The sequence below is a fragment of the Lepus europaeus genome, chromosome 7, assembly GCF_033115175.1.
Source record: "Lepus europaeus isolate LE1 chromosome 7, mLepTim1.pri, whole genome shotgun sequence".
Classification (NCBI taxonomy): Eukaryota; Metazoa; Chordata; class Mammalia; order Lagomorpha; family Leporidae; genus Lepus; species Lepus europaeus.
Genome location: NC_084833.1, coordinates 30,135,213 through 30,160,118, shown reverse-complemented (window position 1 = coordinate 30,160,118; position 24,906 = coordinate 30,135,213). Strand labels below are relative to the sequence as shown.

Below are 24,906 nucleotides of genomic sequence, written 5' to 3'. Positions count from 1 at the left end.
ATCTCAGACTGGAAACATTTATATATTGATAAACTGTTGTGAGCGCTCACAAACTGGCCCTCTGTGAAAATCTTTCATCTTTCTGCCCAAATTCAATTAGTGCTACATCACATTCTTCCGAAGTTATCAAAGTGAGAAACAGTGAAAGAAAAAATTAATCTTTTCATTTCCCAAAAAACACAAGCACCAGGGAAAACCAGAAATTCGCTTGAGCTTGGTCATTTGTAAAACTGAAGCCACCTGAAGTAAAGATTCCACGTTTTTGTGAAGGGGCTAAATGGTGTGTCATTTTAAGTAAGTGCAGCTGCAGAGCTGTGGTGGCTGCAGCATGAGCTGTTGCTGCTGCTTAGGCAGGTGGGGCAGGACGGGCGGGCAGATGCCATGGGTGATGGTGCCACTCAGGCAGCCGCTGTAGCAGGAGATGGCAAACTGGATGAGAACACGTGCCTCTGCTGCCGGCCTCTTCACCATGCTGGGGCCTGCAGCTAGCACCAGTGCTATTGGCACAGCTGCAGTGCAGCTGGAGCTGCCACGGCAACTCGGGGTCCCCTCATGTCTGCTGGCAACAGTGGGCGGGAAGCATCAGCTGGTTCACTACCCAGATGCCCACAGCATCCAGGGCTAGACCAGAATGAAGCCAGGAACTCTATCCTGGTCTCCCACGTGGATGGCAGGACCCAAGCATTTAGGCCATTTCTTCCTTCCCAACACATTAGCACTTTGTCTTTGGTTCTCTGTGTATGATGTCTTCCCCTCCCCACCTTCAAGATGAGAAAAGCTCTATTAACAGTTTAACTGTTATATGCCCAAGGTCAAAGTTTGAGTTTTATTTTTTTTCCTATTGTGTTTATCCTGTTTGAGTTTCCCTTGGCTTCTTGAATTTGTAGTTTATTGTCTTTCATTTGTTTTGGAAAATTTCCAGCATTATTAAGTGTATCTTCGGCTTCATGTGTTTTCTTCTTGGGATTTCAGTGATAATGTTAGGCTGTTTGAATTGTCCCAAGCTGTTAGATGCTCTGTTCTTTCCCTTTTACCCCTTTTTTCCTTTGTGTTTCAGTTTGGATGATTTAGTTGACCTAGCTTCAAGTTCCGACTCTTCTCTGCTGTGTTTAGTCTGCGAAATTTGACAGAAATATTCTTTTTCTTTGATAACATGTTTTTCCCTCCTGCGTTTCTGCTTGAATGATTTTTATAGCTCCCACCCCTCTGCGTATATTCCCATCTGTGTGTGCACCTTGTTCCACACTCTGTTCTCTGCGGCTCCCACACTCTGACATCAGTAGTCACTGGTTTGTCTCTCCTCAGAGCAGGTCATCTCCTTTTTGGCATTCGGTTCATCTGCTTGCCTTGTAATCTCAGCGCTGTAACTGGGTCAAGAAAAGTTACAGTTTTATCATTTATCCTGCTTCTTCTCCTACTCTGTTAAGGTGGGAACAGTTTTCTACATCTTAAGAGAAAGCAGAGCTGATAAGTCCGTCTATGTACAGACTTCCAACATTCCATGTGAAAATACTCAGCAGCTTTTAAAAGTTCAAGGAACCAAATGGAAAGCTATTCCACAGAAGAGTAGTAATTTATGAAGAAAAAAACTAACAATGAAAATACTCGTTATAGGTCTTCAATCATACTTTCTTTTTTTTAAGATTTATGTATTTATGTGAAAGGTGGAGTTACAGAGAGGCAGAGAGAGAGAGAGAGAGAGGTCTTCCATCTGCTGCACTCCCCAAATGGCCGCAACAGCCAGAGCTGCGCCATTCCGAAGCCAGGAGCCAGGAGCTTCCTCCAGGTCTCCCATGTGGTGCAGAGGCCAGGGACTTGGGCCATCTTCTGCTGCTTTCCCAGGCCATAGCAGACAGAGAGCTGGATCGGAAGTGGAGCAGTCAGGTCTCAAACCAGTGCCTATGTGGGATGCTGGCATTGCAGACGACGGCTTCACCCGCTACAGCACAGCGCCGGCCCCAAATCATACTTTCTTAGTCATGGTGATAGAAGTTAGAAGAGGGTAAGTTCCTCATGCCTTCTTCTCATGAGGCAGGAGTAAGTCTTTAGTAGGGATGTAGAAGATTAGCTTAGTGTCTGACATGGTCCAGGTTTGGTCTGTCCTCACAATTAGCAACTTTCTTCTGAATGTTTAGAGAGAGCACGTTATTTTTTATCTGTCTCCATCTTTCCCTCTCTTTTCTTTCCTTTTCTTTTCTTTATTTATTTCTCTTTTTTTTTTTTTTTCATTTTTGCTTATTTGTTTTCATCTCCTTGAAAGGCAGAACAACTGAGAGAGAAAGAGAAAGGTATCTTACTTACTTCTATCCATTCACTCTCCAAACACCTGCAACAGCTAGGAGGGCTGGGCCAGTCCAAAGCCAGAGAGGCTCAGAATTCCGTCCTGGTCTTCCATGTGGGTGGCAGGGTCCTGAACACCCAAGCCATTATCTGTTGTTTCCCAGGATGCATTAACACAAAGCTGGATCAAAAGTGTAGCAGCCAGGACTCAAACTGATACTCTTCTGTGGAATATAGGAGTCCTAAGAGTTGTCCTAACTGCCTGTGTCTCATGCCTGCTCCTCCACTCCTCTTTCTTTTGCAGCGTTATAATATCTAACAGTCCATAAGCACGTTCCACACTTCAGTTTTGTAACAATATGCAGATGGAAATGTTTGATATTCCTTTAACGAATCATTTCTCCTCAGATGTCACCAATGCCTCCTTTCAGTATGTTTGAAATTTCTATAAGAGGGAGTTAAAAGAACTTGAAAAGAAATCTTTGTTTTAAAGATTTATTTATTTATTTGAAAGTCAGAATTACATGAGACTGGCATTGTGGCATAGTGGGTAAAGCTGCTGCCTGCAGTGCCGGCATCCCATATATGCACTTCTTCAAGACCTGGCTTCTTCACTTCTGATCCAGCGCCCTGTTAATGTGCCTGGAAGAGTAGTGGAAAATGCCCTAAATCCTTAGGCCGTGCTCCTATGTGGGAGACCCAGATGAAACTCCTGGCTCCTGGCTTCAGCCTGATCCAGTCCTGACCATTGTGGCCATTTGGGGAGTGAGCCAGCGGATTGAAGGTTGATCTCTCTTTCTCTGCCTTTGCCTCTCCTTCTCTGTAACTCTGATTTTCAAATAAATAATTCTTAAAAAAAAAAAAAAGCTACAGAGAAAGTGGGAGAGACAGAGAAAAGGAGAAATCTTCCATCCAATGGTCCACTCCCCAGATAGCCACAATGGCCAGGGCTGAGCCAGGCCAAAGCCAGGAGCCATAAGCTTCATCTCAGTCTTCCATATGGGTGGCAAGAGCCCAAAGACTTGAGCCATCTTTCACCCAGACCCGTTAACAGGGAGCCAGATCCAAAGTAGAGTAGTGCGGACTTGAACTGGCACCCATATGAAATTCCGGCATGGCTTTATTTTCTACACAGTGGCCACAATGCCAGCCTAAAAAAAACTTAGCCGTATAGGTAGAGACATCATACATGAGAAGTTGGATGTGCAAGTGTGAAGCTCCAAATGCACTAGAATTGGAATCTGGAGGCGGTGTCATTCTGTCCGAGGCGTGAGAACCATGGCACTGAAAGTTCTGCCTGGGGAGATGCCGTCGTTGAGAAAAGGGACTGACAGTGAGCGAGTCAGCATAGGGTGGCAAAAAACCAAGGGGGTGTGGGGACAGAGGAGCCAGTGAGGGAAAGGGTCTCACAATGAAGAAATAATCTGTCATAATCTGTCGTAAGTACTATTTTATAGCCAGTGACAGTGTATGCATGGCCTCATTCAGCTGTTTGCTGCCTTTGGCTAATGTTGCAAGAATTCTGATTTTTACATGCATTAATCTTTGTTTTGTACTTTGATGGGTGGCAGTTCTTAGTGTAACCTTTGGTAAAACACACTCAAGTGACTTGGACTTGGATACTTAGCCTTACTTCTGTGGTTACCCCTTTTGTGTTAATAAACACTGCAACTTTTACACTGCAGTTGTAGGAAGTTAGACTTTTTCTTTATTTTAATTTTTTATTTTCAACCTAGTTTATAAGACTGTTATTCTGTAGCTCAAACTTCAGGTGCCTTTTTAATTCTCTATGATTTTATGGGTGTTATTAATGCTGGAAAATCACACACTTAATGCCACTGCTCTTCTGTCACCTTATGTGGGAACCTGTGCACTCTAGCCATGGGAACCCTTCAACGTGGGCCTCAAAAAATGAGGGTTCTGATTGGGGGCTCACATGAATCAGCAGTGAGTGTTGGCATAGCTGATTTTTAGAATATTCATGTAACAGATTGTAGATGGTTCTCTCACCATCAGTACTGTGTCAGCTTCCATTTTTTAGTACCTGTTGGATGCTAGACTCCCAAAGTACCATCTTCAAAGAGGAGAAACATGAAAACTCTAAAATGTTAAACAAAAGCTTGTAACCACTTTTTCTAGGAAGCTGTTAAATGGACAGTTAGTATGGCAAGAGAATGAAGACATTATTTTGGGAAAAAAGATGACCTAATTTACCTAACTCAAGAAGTTTTGTTTTCTGGTGCCTTTTGGAAGTGTATGGAGGGCTGGCACCACGGCTCACTAGGCTAATCCTCCGCCTGCGGCGCCGGCACACCGGGTTCTAGTCCTGGTCAGGGTGTGGATTCTGTCCCAGTTGCCCCTCTTCCAGGCCAGCTCTCTGCTGTGGCCCGGGAAGGCAGTGGGGGATGGCCCAAGTGCTTGGGCCCTGCACCCGCATGGGAGACCAGGAGAAGCACCTGGCTCCTGGCTTCGGATCGGCGCAGCGCGCTGGCCATAGCAGTCACTTGGGGGGTGAACCAACAGAAAAAGGAAGACCTTTCTCTCTGTCTCTCTCTCTCTAACTCTGCCTGTCAAAAAAAAAAAAAAAATGTATGGAGCCATGTTGTCATTCTGTTTAAACTGTTAGTTTGTTTTGACTTTCTGCTTTATAATTATGCTTTTATGGAAAAAAAGTACATCTTTTGCGGGGGGAAAAAAAAGAGTCAGGTCCAGGCAGCAGCTGCGGCGGCTTTCGTCTCCTCCACCTTCTGACCCCTTGCCATCTTCCTCCTGCTTCCGGAAACATGGCCTCCAGCGTGGCTGTCTCTGACTGCGTCATGAAGGTGTTCAACGACATGAAGGTGCGCAATCATCGACGCCCGAGGAGGTGAAGAAGCACAAGAAGGCCGTGCTGTTCTGCCTGAGCGAGAACAAGAAGAACATCGTGCTGGAGGAGGGCAAGGAGATCCTGGTGGGCGACATGGGCCAGACCGTGGAGGACCCCTACGCCACCTTCGTGCAGATGCGCCCCATAAGGACTGCCGCTGCGCCCTGTACGATGCCACCTACGAGACAAGGAGAGCAAGAAGGAAGACCTGGTGTTCATGTCTGGGCCCCCGAGTCTGCGCCCCTCAAGAGCAAAATGATCTAGGCCAGATCCAAGGACGCCATCAAGAAGAAGCTGACAGGAATCAAGCATGAATTGCAAGCCAGCTGCTACGAGGAGGTCAAGGACCACTGCACTCTGGCAGAGAAGCTGGGGGGCAGGCCATCATCTCCCTGGAGGGCAGCCCTTGTGAGCCCCCTCCAGCCCCCTGCCCAGACTGACAGCCCCAGACCTGCCCTTGGGGGTTGCAGGCTGCCCCCTCCCTGTTAGGCTGGAGGGGCTGGGGGGATCCCAGCAGGGTAGGGCAATTCCTTCACCCCAGTTGCCAAACAGCCCCCCTCCCCCTGGACCCTCCTCATCCTCCCATCCCTGAAGGTTCTGGTCTTCCTTTTGCCGTTGGTTGACCCTCCAATGGCCGCCGCGGATGGTGCACTGCGGCCATCGCACCGCGCTGATCCTATGGCAGGAGCCAGGTGCTTATCTTGGTCTCCCATGTGGGTGCAGGGCCCAAGCACTTGGGCCATCCTTCACTGCACTCCCGGGCCACAGCAGAGAGCTGGCCTGGAAGAGGGGCAACCGGGACAGAATCTGGTGCCCTGACCGGGACTAGAACCCGGTGTGCCAGCACCGCAAGGCGGAGGATTAGCCTATTGAGCCGCGGCGCCAGCCCAAACTGCTTTTGATCTTCTGATTCCTCTTGGGTTGAAACAGACCAAGCCACCCCCAAACACCCCAGTCTGGGGGAAATCCTTTTTTTTTTTTTTAAGGACAGCCCTACCCCCACCTATTCCGTTCCCTTCCCATGCTGCCAACTTCTAACCACAGTAGTGACTCTGAGCTCATCTGTTTAGTTCTGTGTATAAATGGAATGTTGTGGAGATGACCCCTCCCCCGACTCAACCATTCACAGTCTTTTTCTAGAAACTCTTCAGAGAATCAAATGAGATTTACCTTTTCCAACACTTTCATACCCATTGGCCAAAGTAAAGATGTAATGCAAATGCATTAGTTATGGTCAGCTCTGTGGGAAGGGAGGGAACGACAGCTTTATCTTAAAAATCATCATGGGGGCCAACGCTGTAGCGTAGCAGGTAAAGCCACCACCTGCATGCTGGCAACCAACACATATGGGTGTCAGTTCAAGTCCCAGCTACTTCACTTCGCATCCCACTATGGCCTGGGAAAGCAATAAAAGATGGCCCAAGTCCTTGGGCCCCTGAACCCGCGTGGGAGACCTGGAACAATCTGGCTCCTGGCTTTGGATCGGCGCAGCTCTGGCTGTTGCGGCCAATGGGGGAGTGGACAATGGATGGAAGACCCTCTCTTTCTCTCTCTCTGTCTGCCTCTCTGTAACTCTGCCTTTCAAAGTAATAAATAAATCTTTAAACAAAAAATCATTATGTATACTGGAAAGAAATTGGTTCTGATGAATTCTTCATCCGTCTAGACAAAGAACCTCATTTTATTCACAGCATTCGGACACCTGCCAGAATTGCTTCATCTTTGGCATTTGCTGCATCCTGTTGTGTTAAGTTAAAAAGCAGCTCGTGTTTAATGCAATTGTTTAAGGTTTTTTTTTTTGTTGTGCACTCTATCAATAAAAGCAATTTGAGCACCCCACTCACACACACAAGTGTTTATTTAAAGTGCTTATATGTATTACTCTTCTAATGTAATTCATGTATTATAAAACATACACAGATAAGGACATTTTAGAAGGAAGATAGAGAAAGACAAATGAGTCACCTTGTGAAGCTTCCTGGATACACATACCACAGAGAGAGCCTTTGTCTTTGTGGAGATGTAGGAGTTGGTCCTTTTTCCTCTGGTTATAGTTGTGATGCTTCCTTCAGGTTCTTGTGTATGATGTTTGCACTATTAAAAATATTAGCTCAATAGGCTAATCCTCCACCTGCGGCGCCAGCACACCGGGTTCTAGTCCCTGTCAAGGCACTGGATTCTGTCCCGGTTGCTCCTCTTCCAGTCCAGCTCTCTGCTGTGGCCCGAGAGTGCAGTGGAGGATGGCCCAGGTCCTTGGGCCCTGCACCCGCATGGGAGACCAGGAGAAGCACCTGGCTCCTGCCTTCGGATCAGCGTGGTGCGCCAGCTGCAGCGGCCATTGGAGGGTGAACCAACAGCAAAGGAAGACCTTTCTCTCTGTCTCTCTCTCTCTCACTGTCCACTCTGCCTGTCAAAAACAAAAAAAAAAATAAATTAAAAAAAAAAATATTGGATCAAGGCCCAGAAGTAGGCTTTTACATTCCTGGCTAATGTTATTTATTGAGAACTTATTTAATACAAATTTTTCTAATCAAAGGAATATTAGTGAATAAGCAGACAAAAGAATTGTAATTCTTTTATCGTTTGCCAGTGCAATTCATAATTTACTTGTTTGAATTGAATAGTCAATGTTAAAGTTTTATGGATACTAATTTTAACATGCTTCTTTTCCTTCCAGATGACATTAAAGTGTCAGTAAATGATTTTATCATCAAGGCAGCAGCTGTTACTCTTAAAGTAAGTAGTGAAACCCATAGCTTTTAAAATAGTCTCGTGTTTTGGGATTGTTAGAGTAATAAATAGAGCTCTTTACTTTGGAGCCACAAAAATTTCATAATTGTTTTTTGGTAAAAAAAAAAATATCCTATGATTTAATCTCACTCATTTTTACAAAAGGAGGAACTAAGAATCAAATGGACTCACAAACTAATTATAGCAGAATAAAGACCATTTGTCTGGCAGATACTTGATCTGCTGTCTTGTGCTGTGTACATTGTAGGCATTAGCGACACAGCAGTGACAAAAGCCTATATTCATGGGACTTCTGTTCTAGGTAGGACAGGCAACAGCCATTGTCAGGTGGTGAAAGTGCCGAGGAGACAGCAGGTGGAGGGGGCGTCATAATGGGGCTGCTGCTTTCAAACACCAAGGACAGCCTCTCTGGCAAGCCAGCATATGAGACACACACAAAAAAAACACAGGAAATGAAAGAAGAGCCTTCCACACAAGGCTGTGTGTGAGTGGATCGTGTCATCCACAGACACAGTGTGCCTGGACAGGGGCAGGGAAGGCGGGGATGATGGAGGTGAGGTCAACGTTTTTAAAAAGAAGGAGGGGTTGAAGCAGGGACCAAAGTTTCTTAGGCCTTGTTGTCCATGATGCATACTAGGGATTTTATTATGAATGAGAAGAAAGCCTTTTGAAGGTTTTTTGTTTGTTTGTTTTTAAGATTTATTTATATATTTGTAAGGCAGAGTGACAGAGATCTTCCATCCACTGGTTCACTCCACAGATGGCCTGCAACAGCTGGGGTGGGCCAGGCTGAAGCCAGGAACCGTGTCTTCCATGGTGTTTGACAGGGGCCCAAGTCCTTGGGTCATCATGCCTTGCCTCCCAGGCACATTAGTGTAAGAAGCAGAAGTGCAGAGTAGCCAGGACTTGAACCAGGCCCTCCTGTATGGAACGCAGGCACCCAAGCTGCAGTCCAACCCTGTTGTGCCACAACACCAGCCTATGGAGGGTTTTGATCTCACTTATGCCTTCAAAAGAAGAAAGCACTGCTCTGGTCTCTGTGTGGCGCCAGTGGCGAGGTCAGGATAGAAACATTCTGCTTTCTGAGAAGGCTAGAAGATATGACAGTGGCTGGACTAACATGGAAGCATGGAATTGGGATGAAGTGGAGATTTTGGTTAAACTAAAGAGAGAGCCAACAGGATTGCTGATGGGTTGGATGTAGGCTGTGAAAGAAAGAACAAAGTTTAGGCCCAAGCAATGGAATGAGTGTTTTCTGTGTGCTAAAATTGGAAGAACTAAGATAGGAGCAGGTGTGAGTAGGGTATCCAGAACTTGGTGTTGTTTGTGGAGTCCAGCAGTGTCCCAGAAGAGGTAGCAGGAAGACAGCTGAACATAAGAGTGTGGCAGGAGATGGGAATTTAGAACCCAGGATTCCTGCCTTCTTTCTCTGATGAGATTTTCTAGGATCACAGCTTGTTAAGTACTGTAGTCAAGGTATTCTTAATCATGAAATTATTTTTCTCAAGAACTACAATAATAGAGAACTTTAACTTCAAATGTTCATATGGTTTTTCTCTTAACCAACTGTTTTGAAGTATTTTATAGATCTACTCTTACACTGTTTAAATAAATCACTAGTGATTATTAGCTATTTGTTAATGTTTGATTATATAATTTTGTATTAGGTGCCATAAGTAATTGTAAATTAAATTTTATGCTAACTCAATCAGATTTTTTTTTTCTTTTGAAATCACTGGCTTTATAAAATAAATTTGGATTCTTTTCCTTTCTCTGTGCTCATTTCAATTAATTATGAAGATAGTATTTCTTGAAGTTTTATAGCATTCCCCAGTAGACATATTGGTATATATCAATTTTGAGGAGGAGATCTTGGCAGCTTTCCCATTTCTTTCTCCTATAATTACTAATCTGTTTAATTTTCAACTTTCTCTTGAATCAATTTTGGGAGCAGTTTTCTCAGAAAATCATTCATTTCTCCTAGATTCCTGAAATTATTGGCCTAGAGTCATTTACTTGTCCTTTAACTGCAACGTAGATGATGTCCTGTAGATCTTTGTTACTTAATTTTCTAATGAAATCTAATTGCCAGATAGGCTTCATTTGTGAGTCTTCCTTTTTTCCTCATTTACTTAATGTTGTCCATGAAAAACTTCAAGTCTTCTGAGGGACTGGGACTTCTGGCTTTATTCTTGGCCTTGTTTATTGAATGTTTGAAGCCAGCCTTGAAGGATGGAAAAATGGAAGGAGTCATTGAAGCGTGCGGTGAAGGTCATCGTGCAGTGGAAATGAGTGTAGCATGTCGGTGGGCAGCTCGAGCAAAGTGAAGTCAAAGTGTGGACTGCCACGCTTCAACAGCTCGCTGGGGGCATGCCAGCATCTTGCTCTGTGCAAAGCCAACTTTTTGAGAAGAGAACTTTGTTTTTGATGTCTGTTTTGCAGCATGATTTTCTCCTGTGATATTTGGCAGCATTGTCAGTTCACCCTGTTTTCCTCATTATACTTGTTTGTGTGTTAAATGGGTAAATACTCATATCTCTATATCGTTTATGTTGTTTGTTTATGAAGCTTAGGAAATCACTTTTAAATAGGGAAGTCATTTAGCAAGGGCCTGCCAATAGACACCCCAGATAGGTACTAGTGAGGCAGGTCCCTCTCCATTCAGAGGTCATGTTTGGCATCATCTGAGGCTGAAAGTATAGCAATTACATTTAACAGCAGCTTTTCAGCTGTGATCTAAAGAGATCAAAACATGGCCATCCTCAGATTTTCCTCAGACTTGCTTCAGAAAGATGATATGTTTAACTCTCCATCCAAAACATAAACAGTAATTAACACAGAAATCCAAACTATTTTTTTTCAAGCCATATTTTTATCCATTTCCTTCTGTCTGGCTACATTCACTTTGGAAAATGAATAATAGGGTTAATTATTATTTTTCTGTAATCCCGTTGGTGTGAAGCTGCTTCTTTGTAACACGTTTTTCCCTCTTTCTAGCAAATGCCAGGTGTTAACGTAAGCTGGGATGGAGAAGGCCCAAAGCAACTGCCATCTATTGACATTTCCGTGGCTGTGGCAACAGATAAAGGTTTAATTACGCCAATCATAAAAGACGCTGCTGCTAAGGGCATACAGGAAATTGCCAGTTCTGTAAAGGTGTGTCTTAAGAAATACTATGTTTCCAAAATGTTAGAATATACTTTCAGATAATTACTTTCTGATCAATCTTGATATAATCACATTGATCTGTGGGGGAGTAGTTTATGTCAAGATTATCACCTGTGTATATGAGATTAAAAAAATTATTTCATTGACAGAGGGGCAGACAGAGAAAGAGAGCATGTATGCAAATGAACTTCTATCCCCAAATGTCTGCAGTGTCCAGGGCTGGGCTAAGGCTGAAGCTGGGAGCCAGGAGCTAGGACCAGGTCCCCCGTGTGAGTGACAGAAACCCAATTACTTGAGCTATCACCTCCTGCATTCTAAGGTCTGTATTTTTTTTTTTTTTTTTGAGATTTATTTATTAATTTGAAAGGCAGAGTTACAGAGAGGCAGAGACAGAGAGAGAGGTCTCCCGCTGGTTCACTCCCCAAACAGCTGCAATGGCTGGAGCTGTGCCAATCCAAAGTCAAGAGCCAGGAGTTTCTTCCGGGTCTCCCACGTGGGTACAGGGGCCCAAGGAGTTGGGCCATCTTCTACTGCTTTCTCAGGCCATAGCAGAGAGCTGGATCAGAAACGGTACCCATATGGGATGCTGGCACTGTAGGCAGTGGCTTTACCTGCTATGCCGCAGCACTGGCCATCCTAGGGTCTGTATTAATAGGAAGCTAGAATCAAGACAGGAGCCAGGAATTGAACCCAATTAAGTTATTTTCCAGGCATGAACTATTTTAAGAAAATTTTTAAAAATTCAAAAATAACATATAGCTAAATTAGGGACCAACCTTATTCACAGACAAAAACATAATTTCCCAGTGTCTAGAATTCAACCCAAAGGTGCTGTTTCAGATCAATGCTAAGGTTGAGGAAAAACTGAAGCTAGTACTGTGAAGACGCTACTGGATAGGTTTGTGTTAAGATTAGGTTCTTAAAAGAAAGATTATTTTACTAATTTCCTCTCTAAAATTGAAACCACACAAACTACTTGATATTACCAAGGTAATGTGAGCAAGTCCAATTTTGCCAAAAATAGCTCACTGAGTTGACAGAAATACAGGCAGTAGGTCAGCCAGGCAGGCCTGATAATCTTCAGTGGTGTTTTTGACAGCAGTATCACAGGTCTTGAAGGACTTGCATTGAAAATGTAGGTTCATTTGGATAGAAGAGTCTTTGCTTTTTCCCCTTTACGGAGATCCTCTCATATGTAGAGTGTAGAGCAAGCGCTGAAGGGAACAAAGAGTAGAAAACAAGACTTCTTTAGGGGAGCTTCTAGCGTATGAGTGTGTAGACTTCCCTGCCCAGAATGAAGTCATGAATGCAAGTGAGTCTGCTTTGAAAAGCGTTCCCATACATGTTGAGTTTACTTGGACTTTTAAAGTTAGCTGTAATTAAGGGTGAGCCTTAATTGTAGAATTGACATTTTGTGCTCTTATCTCCTTTTTGAAATGATTTGCACAGTATGTATAGATAAAAATGCAATGGTTATTTTTAATTGCAAAGTGGCATTAATTTGTGCCATTCCAAAGTGAAAGTAATAGAGTAATAGAGGTTGATTTGCTGGGATATGGTATGTGCTTTTTGTTCATCTGGAATTTTCAGCACCAATGGGAATATGTGTATCTGAGTGTTTTTGTGGAGGTCAAATGAGTCTAAGTGTGGAAATAACCTGTAAGTATGAAGTACTGTATGTTATAAATTTTTACTAATTAACCATTGTAGGTCTCACAGCCTCAGGTAGGGAGGGCAGTCAGCCCCCCTGGAATGCTGGTCTCTGTCAGCCTCTGAGCAGATCCTGTTCTGGCCCCCAGGGTGTGCTGAGCTCTGGCTGCTTGTCTGCCTGCTCCTCCCACCCACCCTGCTGTTTGTTTATGATCCACCCTCTATTCTTTTTTTTTTTTTTAATTAAACTTTTATTTAATGAATATAAATTTCCAAAGTACAGCTTATGGGTTACAATGGCTTCCCCCTCCCAAAACTTCCCTCCCACCCACAACCCTCCCCTTTCCCACTCCCTCTCCCCTTCCAATCACATCAAGATTCATTTTCAATTCTCTTTATATACAGAAGATCAGTTTAGTATATATTAGGTAACGATTTCAACAGTTTGCCGCCATATAGCAACACATAGTGAAAAAAAAAAATACTGTTGGAGTACTAGTTATAGCATTAAATAAGAGTGTACAGCACATTAAAGACAGAGATCCTACATAATATTTTTTAAAAATTAATTAATTTTCTATGCCATTTCCAATTTAACACCAGTTTTTTTTTATTTCCAATTATCTTTATATACAGAAGATTGATTCTGTATATAATTAGTAAAGATCTCATCAGTTTGCACCCACACAGAAACACAAAGTGTAAAAATACTGTTTCAGTATTAGTTATAGCATCACTGCACATTAGACAACACATTAAGGACAGATCCCACATGGGATGTAAGTACACAGTGACTCCTGTTGCTGACTTAACAATTTGACACTCCTGTTCATGGCGTCAGTAATCTCCCTAGGCTCTAGTCATGAGTTGCCAAGGCTATGGAAGCCTTTAGAGTTCGCTGACTTTGATCTTATTCCGATAGGGTTATAGTCAAAGTGGAAGTTCTCTCCTCCCTTCAGAGAAAGGTACCTCCTTCTTTGATGGCCCCGTTCTTTCCACTGGGATCTCACTTGCAGAGATCTTTCATTTAGGTCTTCTTCTTTTTTTTCTTTTCCATGGTGTCTTGGCTTTCCATGCCTACAATCTCTCATGGGCTCTTCAGCCAGATCCGAATGCCTTAAGGGCTGATTCTGAGGCCAGAGTGTTGTTTAGGACATCTGCCATTCTATGAGTCTGCTGTGTAACTATGACCTGATCAGCTCTTGTCCTGGCTCTAGATGTACAATGTAATACTTTATCCTTTTTAGTATTTGTTGTTGTTGTTGTTGTTCTAGTACTAGTGGTTGAACTCTGTAATTAACACACAATTATTCTTAGGTGTTTAAATTTTAACTGAAAAGTGATCCCTGTTAAATTTAAGAGTGGAAAAAAGAGGGAGGAGATGTACAATTTGGGACATGCACAATCTGACTTGCTGCAAATGATGGAGTTAGAAATGTACCAGGGGATTCCAATACAATCCCATCAAGGTGGCATGTATCAATGCCATCTCACTAGTCCAAGTGATTAATTTCAGTTCACAACCGATGGCTCTGATAGGTCTAAGAATCAAAGGGATCACACAAACAAGACAAGTGTCTGCTAATACTAACTGATAGAATCAAAAAGGGAGAGAAAGATTCAACATGGGAAATGGGATCCACCCTCTATTCTTAGACTGAGGATATGCCAGGCACTGGGCTAAGTACTTCATTGCATCCTATTATCCCACTACTGTAGTTGGAAGCTTAGCTACCCATTTAGAAATTGAGAACTCTGAGTTTTAGTAACTTCAAGAAATTTGCCCAACATAGTAGAACCAAAAAGCTGTGGAAGTGAGGATTTCCTTAAACCAGCAGTTTGGTTCTAAAGCCTGTACTTAAATCACCTCTGCACACTTGCACCTCTCTCCTTCCTTTCACCATTTCCATCCCCACCCCCCAAGCCCCGCCCCACCCCGCCAGGTCTGGTCATCTGCTTCTTTGCCAGCCCTTTGTCTTTTTACTGTCTTTGGTTGCCAGGCAGGAGGATTTGATTTGGCCTTCTATGAAGATGGGTTTTTTTTTTTTTTAAGGTTTATTAATTAATTAATTAATTTGAAAGATAGAGTTACAGAGAGAGGGAGAGACAGAAAAGTCTTCCATCCACTGGTTCACTCTCCAAATGGCCACAGTGGCCAGACTGGTCAGATCCAAGGACTTGGGCCATCTTCCACTGTTTTCCCAGGCCATAGCAAGAGCTGGATTGGAAGTGAAGCAGCCGGGACTTGAACTGGTGCTCATATGGGATGCTGGCGCCACAGGTGGAGGCTTAGCCTACTATACCACAGCGCTGGCCCCAGAAAGGAAGATTTGGTTTGCGCACCCCACCCCCACCATGGAGATTCTTGTAGGAAGTCTTGGCTGGACGGGTCTCATACTAGGCCTCAGGCTCGCAGGGCACAGAACCTAACAGCACTGATGGGTGTGACCACCTGTGCTTCTGTTCAGAAGGATGGGGAGGCTTCTCATGAGAGTCAGGCACTAGCGTGTGGCCTGTTCAGCACAGTAGCTCTCTAATGTACAGGAGTATATGTGTATGAGAGACAGGGATACCTCTGTCCTCTTAAAAAATTTGTCTCTTGCTGAAATGATTTAGAGATGGAAGCATGATTTTTTTAAGAAACTGAAATCACAGGTGCTTAGAAACTATGTATTTTAGATAATTCTTCACAAAGGATAAAATAATGTTCATTTGACCTTGTGAGCTAGCAGACATTAAGAAACGACTCATGCACCAATTTGAAACACTGGCTGCAAGATTGTATTGCAGTCTTCTCTACTGTGAACAACCCCCTGCAGCTGCCCTGAGTTTCTTACACAGTTAGGGGCCTTCCCTTTTGGCCTTCCATGCTGTCATGTTGCTATATTTTAAACCCCTACTCCTGCAAAAAGTGAGACAAAAAATGTTCTGTTTGTGGAAGAGTGCAGTTTTTATACAATTTGAATCTTGTCTACATGTCTACATCAAGCATTGTACTATAATAGCTTATTAAAAAGTGTAATGTTTATGTATTTGAACACATAAAATTTGGAATGATTTCAATTCTGAGAGCAAGATCTGCTTCAGATAGAATAATGGTAATAATTCATGTATAATAACAGTAATCTTGTTTAAAAGAATCATAGGAGTATGTGTACAATTAAAATGATAGCTATAACAATAATAGCAGCTGGCATATTACTTGGTTGTAGCCTTTCATAAAATACTTTTTTAAAAAAAGAGCCTTTTGTGCACTTTAATTTTTAAGCCTCTTCAGAATCATCCTATCAGGTACAAGTAAATTAGACCATAGACCAGACCAGAGCCTGTGCTCCGAACCATTAAGCTTCGCAGCTTCTTAGTAATGAAACTGTCATGTGCTGTGGTGAGCAGACACTGTTCTACAAACAGTAGTGGGCTTCCCCTACAACTATTTGAGAAGCAGTTCCTGGACTTGAAGAAACAGACAAGTTGAGAATAGCCGAAGACCCAAGAGTGATAGCACATGCACAGTGATTGATATGCTGTGTTTGCAAGACCAGTCTTTGGTTTCAGAATTTGAGATCGGTGACTGGGTAGACAGAGTCAAGAGAGCCTTGCGTCAGCATAGTCTGCCAAAGAAGCCGTGAAGATTCGAGCAGGAGTGTGAGGGTAGTACCTCCGCAGGCAGGCAGAGGGCGCGAGAACCTGCCCCAGAATCTGAAGCTGTCCACCTGGTGAGAGAGCTTGTTCTTTGGAGGGAACCTTCGGGGTCGTGAGCAGGTTGAGCTCTGAACTCTGGCTCGCAAAGCACCCCATCCAGTCCATACTTCTCTCTCATCTTCACCTGGCTGGCTGCTCTTCACTCTTCATTCCTCCCTTCGACTGCCACTTCCTCAGGCCTTCTGTAGCGGCCACGGCTTCAGTAGCTCCCAGCAGTCTGTACCGTTACCCTGTTGTGTTGTCTTCATACGGCTTCTCAGTTCTTGAAATTGCATTCTTTATTTGTTGACCCTTCTATGTTGACTGTCTGATGGTGACTGTCTTGTTCATTGCCATATATCTACTTCTAGAAGAGTGCTTAGAAGATAGTAGTTGCTCAATTTATTGTTTTAAAAATTTTTAATAAAAATGTTTCATTCAGGTAATTTTTCAAGGTTTTTGGCTCCCTGATAACCTATCTGTGGAGTCCAGGTTTCTTGACAATCAGTAATCCCAGAGCTGTCAGTGTTTGGGTTAAAGGCATGCCCCAGCCAAGTTCAAGTTTGTATTCCTTGGGGATTCAAATCTTTGATCCTATGCTATTCTTAACTTTTCATTAATTGAATGAATGAGAAACAGAAGAGATATCTATTACAAAAGTATTTGCTGCTTTTCTTTAGAGCCCTCAGCTACCATGTACTTTAATTTTAAATTCACATTTCCAGGAGAGTCCTATGAGAATTACAGATTTTCAGAATTAGCATCCTACTCAAATTCTTGCTGATTCCACTTTTTTTTTATTGGAGTTCATTGACAAAAATATCCTGCTGATGTATTTAAGGTCTATCTAAAGAAGGTTGTTTTTTAAAAGTTACAGTATGTGTACTCGTAGTCAGTTCATAAAATGAGTTTTGTTTTTCATTGTTCCAGTCTAGTAATCAGCATATGTTGAGGTCATTTGCCTTAAAAAATGTTTTTCCACATTCACATGGTATATGTCTGTTTAAATCATGGGAAAATTATATTGATTAAGGCAGGAAAATACAAATACATTTATGGACTGCCTACTCTTTTTATTTATTTATATATATATATATTTTTTGAGAGTTCCCATCTGCTCGTTCATTCTTGAAATGCTCACAGTGACCAGGGCAGGGCCAGGAGCCGGTAATATAGTCCAGGTCTCTCATGTAGATGGCAAGAACCCAATTACTCGGGCCACCTCTGCTGCCTTTCAGGCTTTGTATTAGCAGGCACCTGGATTTAGGAACAGGAGTTAAAGCAGGAAATAATGTGTTATGGTCATTTGTAAATTTTGGAGATTTTTAAAGAATAATTTAGTTTTTCGAAATTAAACCAGGGACTGTTGCTGTGGTGCAATAGGTTAATCCTCCACCTGAAGCGCTGGCATCCATATGGGCACTGGTTCTAGTCCTGGCTTTTCCTCTTGCGATCCAGCTCTCTGCTATGGCCTGGGAAAACAGTAGAAGATGGCCCAAGTGCTTGGGCTCCTGTACCTACATGGGAGACCCAGAGGAAGCTCCTGGCTTCTGGCTTCAGATTGGCCCAGCTCTGGCTGTTGCAGCCATTTGGGGAGTAAACCAGTGGATGGAAGACCTTTCTCTCTGTCTCTCCCTCTCACTATCTGTAACTGTACTTCTCAAATAAATAAATAAAATCTTAAGAAAATTTAAATGAGCTATGGCTCAAAATTAAATAACCAACTTTGACTGTAATTGTACTTATGTTGGCTATGTGATACAAAATATTAAGTGTGCTCTACATGTATTTCATCTGTCCAATTGACAACATCTTTTTCTTCTGTCCTCATAAACTAATTCATTATTGTTTGTATGTAATGGCTCAACTTCTGTTTCTTTGTTCTTGACATATTGAAAAATAAAGATTAACTGAAGTATGGTTAATTCCAAGTGCAAGTGGTGGGAAGAAAATTTGACTCTGTTACTCAATGCCACTGTCAACTTCATTTCTCTTTTCATCATTGGTACTCTCAAGAGTGATGGGAAAGTGCATTTTTATATTCCTTGTGGCAGTATAAATTAGACTAACTCAGACAGGTAATGTTTCAGCTGTAAGATCCAGAACCAAAAAAAAGTCAATCTCTAGGGCACTATAACTCCAATAAATTCTGTAATTCAGAAGAAACCAGTGAACCAATTTGTGACACTGGAATAATGACTGCATATTATTGCAGATGCATTCTTTAGAATGTTAAGTAGACATAAAAAATCATTTTATGAAGACTAACAACACAAAAATATATATATAATATTGAGTGAAATATAAAATTCTATTTTTTAAATCATTTTCTGAGGTGATTTTGTGAATAAAGATTAGACAAACATGGAAAAATAAAAACAGATGTGTTGGTGGTGGGCTTGTGTGTATGCTACTTAGGTTGCCACTGAGCAATCTTCCGTCTGCTGGTTCATTCCCCAAGTGGCCACAATGGCTAGGGCCAAGGTATGCCAAAACCAGGAGCCAGGAGCTACATCCAGGTCTCCCATGTACATGCAAGGACCCAAGCACCTGGGCCTTCCTCCACTGCCCTTCCAGGCACATTAGCCATGAGCTGGATTGGAAGTGGAGCAACGGGGACTCAAATCCTCACCCACAAAGGATGCCGGCATTGCAGGCGATGGCTTTACCCGTTACGCCATAACAGTGGCCCTGCCATTGTATAATTTCTTTAAAATCTGCAAGATTGACATGAGTGACTTCTTCTAATATTTTCTATTACAAGAAGGAATTTTACAGACAAAATGAAAATTATATTTTGTATATAGGAAACACTGAAACATTCTTCAGAGTAGTGGTGTACAATGTAATTCCAGTATTTGAAAATGTTTTACAGAAAAATTTTCTGTAGAGTTTTGATTAGCATCTTTAGCTTCTTGAGTTTTCTATAGTCTTTTTTTTTTTCATTAGTTGTATTAGAGAAAATTATGTGTAGCAGCTTAATTATATAGTCCAATCAAGGCATATCAGAGATAAGAGTGTATGTTGTACATATAGCTCAGGTGATAAGAGCGACCGTGTAACATGTTGTTGGTGTCTCTGTCTTTTTCTCAGGCTCTCTCGAAGAAGGCAAGAGATGGAAAATTGTTGCCTGAAGAATACCAAGGAGGATCTTTTAGGTAAATTTAAATTCTTACTTATTTCAGCCTGTTTGATTTATTTATCTGAAACATTTTTAAAACTTAAGTTAAATGTCTCATACTTGATTTAAACAATAGAATACGTGAAAGTGTGCTTCAGGCTAGCTGTCATCTCACACAGAACCAGGGGGAAGTCATCAGTGCTGAAGCACACATTCTTCTTGGAATGACATGCAGGTTCCTAAGGTTTTACCTCTTCAGTAATGTCCTCCGTGTGATCTCTGTTTAAGTTACTTATTACCAGTTCATTTTTAGTGTATCTTAGATATGAGAGTACTTCAGAAAGTTGGTGAAAAATAGAATTAAAAGATAAGTTTATCTGGGTGCAAAAAAAATGAAATTCATGCATGGTTTTTTCATGGTATGCATTTTCCATGAACGTTTTGGAGACTGCTCAGACAGCAGAGTGCACTGAGTGTGGCTTAGTTTTGATAAAGCAAAGAAACTGTGATCACTCAGAGTGAGATGCAAAACTTTACCTGTGTCCCAGCACCTCCCTGGGCCCCTCCGCACAGGTAACCACCATTCTGGAAAGGAGCACTCTAAATTTGTTTTGATCTTTGTATTCACTGCTTCCTATAGTGGCTTTTTCCACTCCGCATCTGTGTCTGTGAGAGTCACCGTATTGCTGGGTGAAGCAGCTGTGGGTTCATCGTCACACTCTGTAGTACGCTGTTGTATAAATGTGCACACCTGATTTACTCTTTTCTTTTTCTTTTTTTTTTTTTTTTTGACAGGCAGAGTGGACAGTGAGAGAGACAGAGAGAAAGGTCTTCCTTTGCCGTTGGTTCACCCTCCAATGGCTGCCACGGCCGCCGTGCTGCGGCTGGCGCACTGCACTGATCTGATAGCAAGAGCCAGGTGCTTCTCCTGGTCTCCCATGGGGTGCAGGGCCAAAGCACTTGGGCCATCCTCCACTGCACTCCCGGGCCATAGCAGAGAGCTGGCCTGGAAGAGGGGCAACCGGGACAGAATCCGGTGCCCCAATCGGGACTAGAACCCGGTGTGCCGGCACCGAAAGGCGGAGGATTAGCCTAGTGAGCCGCAGCGCTGGCCTTGATTTACTATTAATGGACACTTGTCTTGTTTCCAGATTGGTGATATTACAAATAATAATGGTGCTGTGAACATCCTTGTCAATGTCTTATTGTGAATATGTGTACAGGTTTTTGTTGTGTGGATCTAAAATTAGAATTTCTTGAGTTAAAACCCTTAACACTACCAAGTAATTTTCAAAAATGTTTACTTAGATTCATACTTCCAGTAACAGTGCATGAGAATTCCCACTGCTTCCTATTCTTGCCAACACTAGCAGTGTTCGGTTGTAAGTTTTCACCATTCTTGAGGTGTGTTACTCTCTGTGGTCTGAGAAGTACAGATTAATAACATTTGAATATTTTATTTATCTACCATCTGGCAGTCTGATAAAGGCATGTGTCCATTTTTTTTTAAAGATTTATTTTATTTATTTGAAAGACGGAATTACAGAGAGAGGTAGAGACAGAGAGAGAGGTCTTCCATCTGCTGGTTCAACCTCCAGTTGGCCACAATGGCCGAAGCTGCACCAATCCGAAGCCAGGAGCTTCTTCTGGGTCTCCCACGTGGGTGCAGGGACCCAAGCACTTGGGCCATCTTCTTCTGCTATCTCAGGCCATAGCAGAGAGCTTGTTTAGAAGAGGAGCAGCCGGGACTAGAACTGGCACCCATATGGGATGCCGGCGCTTCGGGCCAGGGTGTTAACCCTCTGCCCCACAGCGCCAGCCCCAATGTGTGTCCATTTATTATCTCCAGGTAACATAGACCTTGTAAGACATGTAGTATTTCAGATAGCTTTTCCCACTCTATGTCTTGGCTTTAGACTTTTTTAGTGCTGTTTTTAAATGAACAGAAGTTGTGAGTTTTGGGCCAGCGCCGCAGGTCACTAGGCTAATCCTCTGTCTGCGGCTCTGGACTCCAGGTTCTAGTCCCGGTTGGGGTGCCGGATTCTGTCCCGGTTGCTCCTCTTCCAGGCCAGCTCTCTGTTATGGCCCGGGAAGGCAGTGGAGGATGGCCCAAGTTCTTGGGCCCTGCACCCGCATGGGAGACCAGGAGAAGCACCTGGCTCCTGGCTTCAGATCAGCACAGCGCGCCAGCCATTGCAGCCATTTGGGGAGTGAACCAATGGAAGGAAGACCTTTCTCTCTCTCTCTCTCTCTGTCTCTCACTAACTCTACCTGTCAAAAAAAAAAAAAAAAAGTTGTGAGTTTTAATAAATTTTTATTGGTAATTTTTTGAGAAATTATTTATTTATTTTCATCTATGAAAGATTGGTGGAGTTTGCGTAGGGGGAGGAAGAGGAGAGAGAGAAAGAGAGATTGATCAGTCAGTCTACTTGCTGGTTCTCTTTCTGGCCCATAACGGCCAGGGCTGGGCCAGGCCAAAGTCAAAAGCTCAGAACTCCATCTAGGTCTCCCAGTTTGGTTGCAGGGGACCAAGCATTTCAGCCATCATCTGCTGCTTTCCATGATGCCTTAGCAAAGAGCTGGATCAGAAAACTGAAGTAGCCAGTCCTAAGTAGCCGTCTGGTACAGGGTATAGGCATTGCAAGCAGCAGGTCAACCTGCTGTACACAGCACACCTGTCCTATCTTTTTCTTTATTGTAGTTTTCTGCTAGTAATTATTGCCTATCCCACGGTTGCAAAGTTATTCTTCTGTGTTATCTTATAGAAGCATTATAAATTTACTTTTATATATAATTCATAACCCACTGAAAAATTGAACTTTGTGTCTGAGACAAAGTAGAGGTCGAAATGTTTGTCTCTCTGTCTCTTTTTTTTTTGCCATGTGGATATTAAATTGACCCAGCAACATTCATAGTGAATATTCCTTCTTCTCCGTAGCATTGAGAAAGTGCCCGCATACATGTGTTGGTCTCTTATGTGTTCCGTCTTGTTTCCCGCTGGCCCATTGGTCTGTCCTTTGCTCAGGACCACCAAGCTGTAACTTTAATATCTAGTAACAAAAATCTTGAAGATTGTTTTTCATAGATGTTTGTATTTCCAGATAAATCTTAGACTCAAATCACCATTATTATTTTTAAATTCCATTTTTCTAGTTACAGCAATTTATAAATAGACACAAAATGAATTTTTATATTGACCATGTATCTGGTAGCTTATGAATTTTAACTGACTTATTTGTGGTGCTCTGGATTCTCTATATACTCAATCAGTTCATCAGTGGATAACAGTCCTATTTCTTTTTTCTAGTACTTATGGCATCATATATTTCTTTTTCTTGCCATATACCATTGCCTGGGACCGCCAGTTCAATGCCGAAAACATGTCTGATTGTAGACACAGTGTTTGTGTGTGTGCTGATTTGTATTCTTGGTCTTTGAAATAGGCTGGGAACGGGTTACTTTGATTAAGGACATGGCATCTTCAGGGTGTTTTCCCTTCTCTCTCCAGTATTTCCAACTTGGGGATGTTTGGCATCGATGAGTTTACCGCAGTGATCAACCCTCCCCAGGCCTGCATCTTGGCTGTTGGGCGATTCCGGCCTGTGCTGAAGCTCGCTGAGGATGAAGAGGGGAACACCAAACTGCAGCAGCACCAGCTCATCACCGTCACAATGTCCAGCGACAGTCGAGTGGTCGACGACGAGCTGGCTACCAGGTTTCTTGAAAGTTTTAAAGCAAACCTAGAGAATCCTATCCGACTTGCTTAGTCCTCATAGATAGGTGCACTGGGGCTTTGGCTTAACTAATGGAACAGCTGTTACTAAGAACCAGACTCTGTAGGAAAGCAGTTACGCATCTTAAGTGTGAAGTGGATGAGATGTTTATTTATTTAAGGTGAAGGCATTTGACCCGAGTTGTCTTCATTCTCAAATTGGATTTATTGTTATAGAAATAAGTGGTGAGAAACTGTAATAAAGGAGACCATTTGGTTAGATCCATTTTTAACTTCTGGTGCTGTACAAAAGGGATATTAAACTAGCTGTAAATCAAATTATGTTTAGCTCCTTTGAGCATTTTAGGATATTTGAGAATGTATGATACATTGTAAAATCAAAACGTTGTTAAAACTGTACCTTAATTGTATTAAAGTTTGAAGTGATCTTCAAAGAGAGGCCCATTCATCGAGCAGTGGGACCTCTCTGTTACAAACACTGCTATAGATATACTTGAACAATTTAGTATGTACAGAAATTTATTCTGGATAATAGTAAATAAGGATCAAATTATATGAGGGGTTGTGGCAACATTACTGAATTTTTTGTGTATGTAAAGCCATATGTTTTAAAGTAGTTTCTATTAGTCATAATTCCACTCTGTTACACTGTGAACTTCTGAAGAAGAAGAACAAAAGAAGCAAAAATGAAGAAGGAAAGACACCAACAAAGTTGTTTGGGTCAATTAAAAGCTACAGCTGACACATCTAAGCCTTCAGAAGAAAACTCACCTTTATGCCAAGTTGAACTATATTTAAGTAAACGGTGGTATCTCCTACCAAACGTTTGACGTTAGTGTTGGTTTCAGCACAAAATGTTGTACTCAGTGCATTTTAATCAGATTTGTACTGTGCAATAAAGTGTGAGAAAATCAAAAAATTTCTATTGTATGTTCAATGTGAGCACTCAGATGTTTAGTGAAACCTTAAAGATTATTGATTTCTCAGAAACAGCTTAAAAGAGACTACAGGAGAAAGAAGGAGTTTAAAATCACTATGACATTACAAAACTAATAAGAAAGGTACAAAGTTTGGGAAGAGCAGAGAGAAGACTTAGCAATCAGCAAAACATATAAGAAATACCCTTTTGATTCCATTGGTAAAATTAAATTTCTCCTAATTGTTAAGCAGGTTGAAAGAGCTTCTTTCTCTTTTACAACTCTGCTCTAACTGGCAAGATAACTTTATTTAAATTGGATGATAATGAATGATAATTTAATTAACCAGTCTAGAAGGGTTCATGTACATGTTGGTTCATGTGAATCAACAGAAGACTGTGGTGCAAGTTAGTTAGGTGTGACTCGCTGAACTATAGGCCCTAACCAGAGAACCTTCTAAAATGATGCTGCTAAGAAATGCCGAATCCAATTACTCAGTTTTAATAAGCCACTTTTTAGAAATAGTCTTCAACACTTTTGTCATATTAGCAGTTATGCTGGAAATTGTAACTAAATGCAGTTTTCAAAATAACTTTTCTAAGTTATGCTGTTTTCAAGGTTAGTTTTAACTGGAGTTATTTGACTGTTTTTCTAATTTTGTATCTGAAGAAGAGCAAGAGAAAGCCATAAACAGGCCTTGGCTTGGAGTTTTGTGTTCTGTGGACTTGGCTGTGCAGTA

The 24,906-nt window shown here is 42.2% G+C and overlaps 1 protein-coding gene and 1 pseudogene across 1 annotated transcript in view; both read left to right on the top strand.

Moving 5' to 3' along the window:
• The window catches only part of PDHX (pyruvate dehydrogenase complex component X), a 92,606-nt gene extending 68,427 nt beyond the window's left edge, over positions 1 to 24,179 (top strand). Inside the window, exons 8-11 of the mRNA XM_062196313.1 lie at positions 7,824 to 7,882; positions 10,895 to 11,053; positions 19,490 to 19,554; positions 23,026 to 24,179. Of these exons, the coding sequence (XP_062052297.1) occupies positions 7,824 to 7,882; positions 10,895 to 11,053; positions 19,490 to 19,554; positions 23,026 to 23,284 (542 nt within the window). The 3' untranslated portion in view covers positions 23,285 to 24,179. The remainder of the gene's footprint in view (positions 1 to 7,823; positions 7,883 to 10,894; positions 11,054 to 19,489; positions 19,555 to 23,025) is intronic.
• On the top strand, positions 5,064 to 5,724 carry LOC133764367 (cofilin-1-like; annotated as a pseudogene).
• Positions 24,180 to 24,906: the final 727 nt, after the last annotated feature.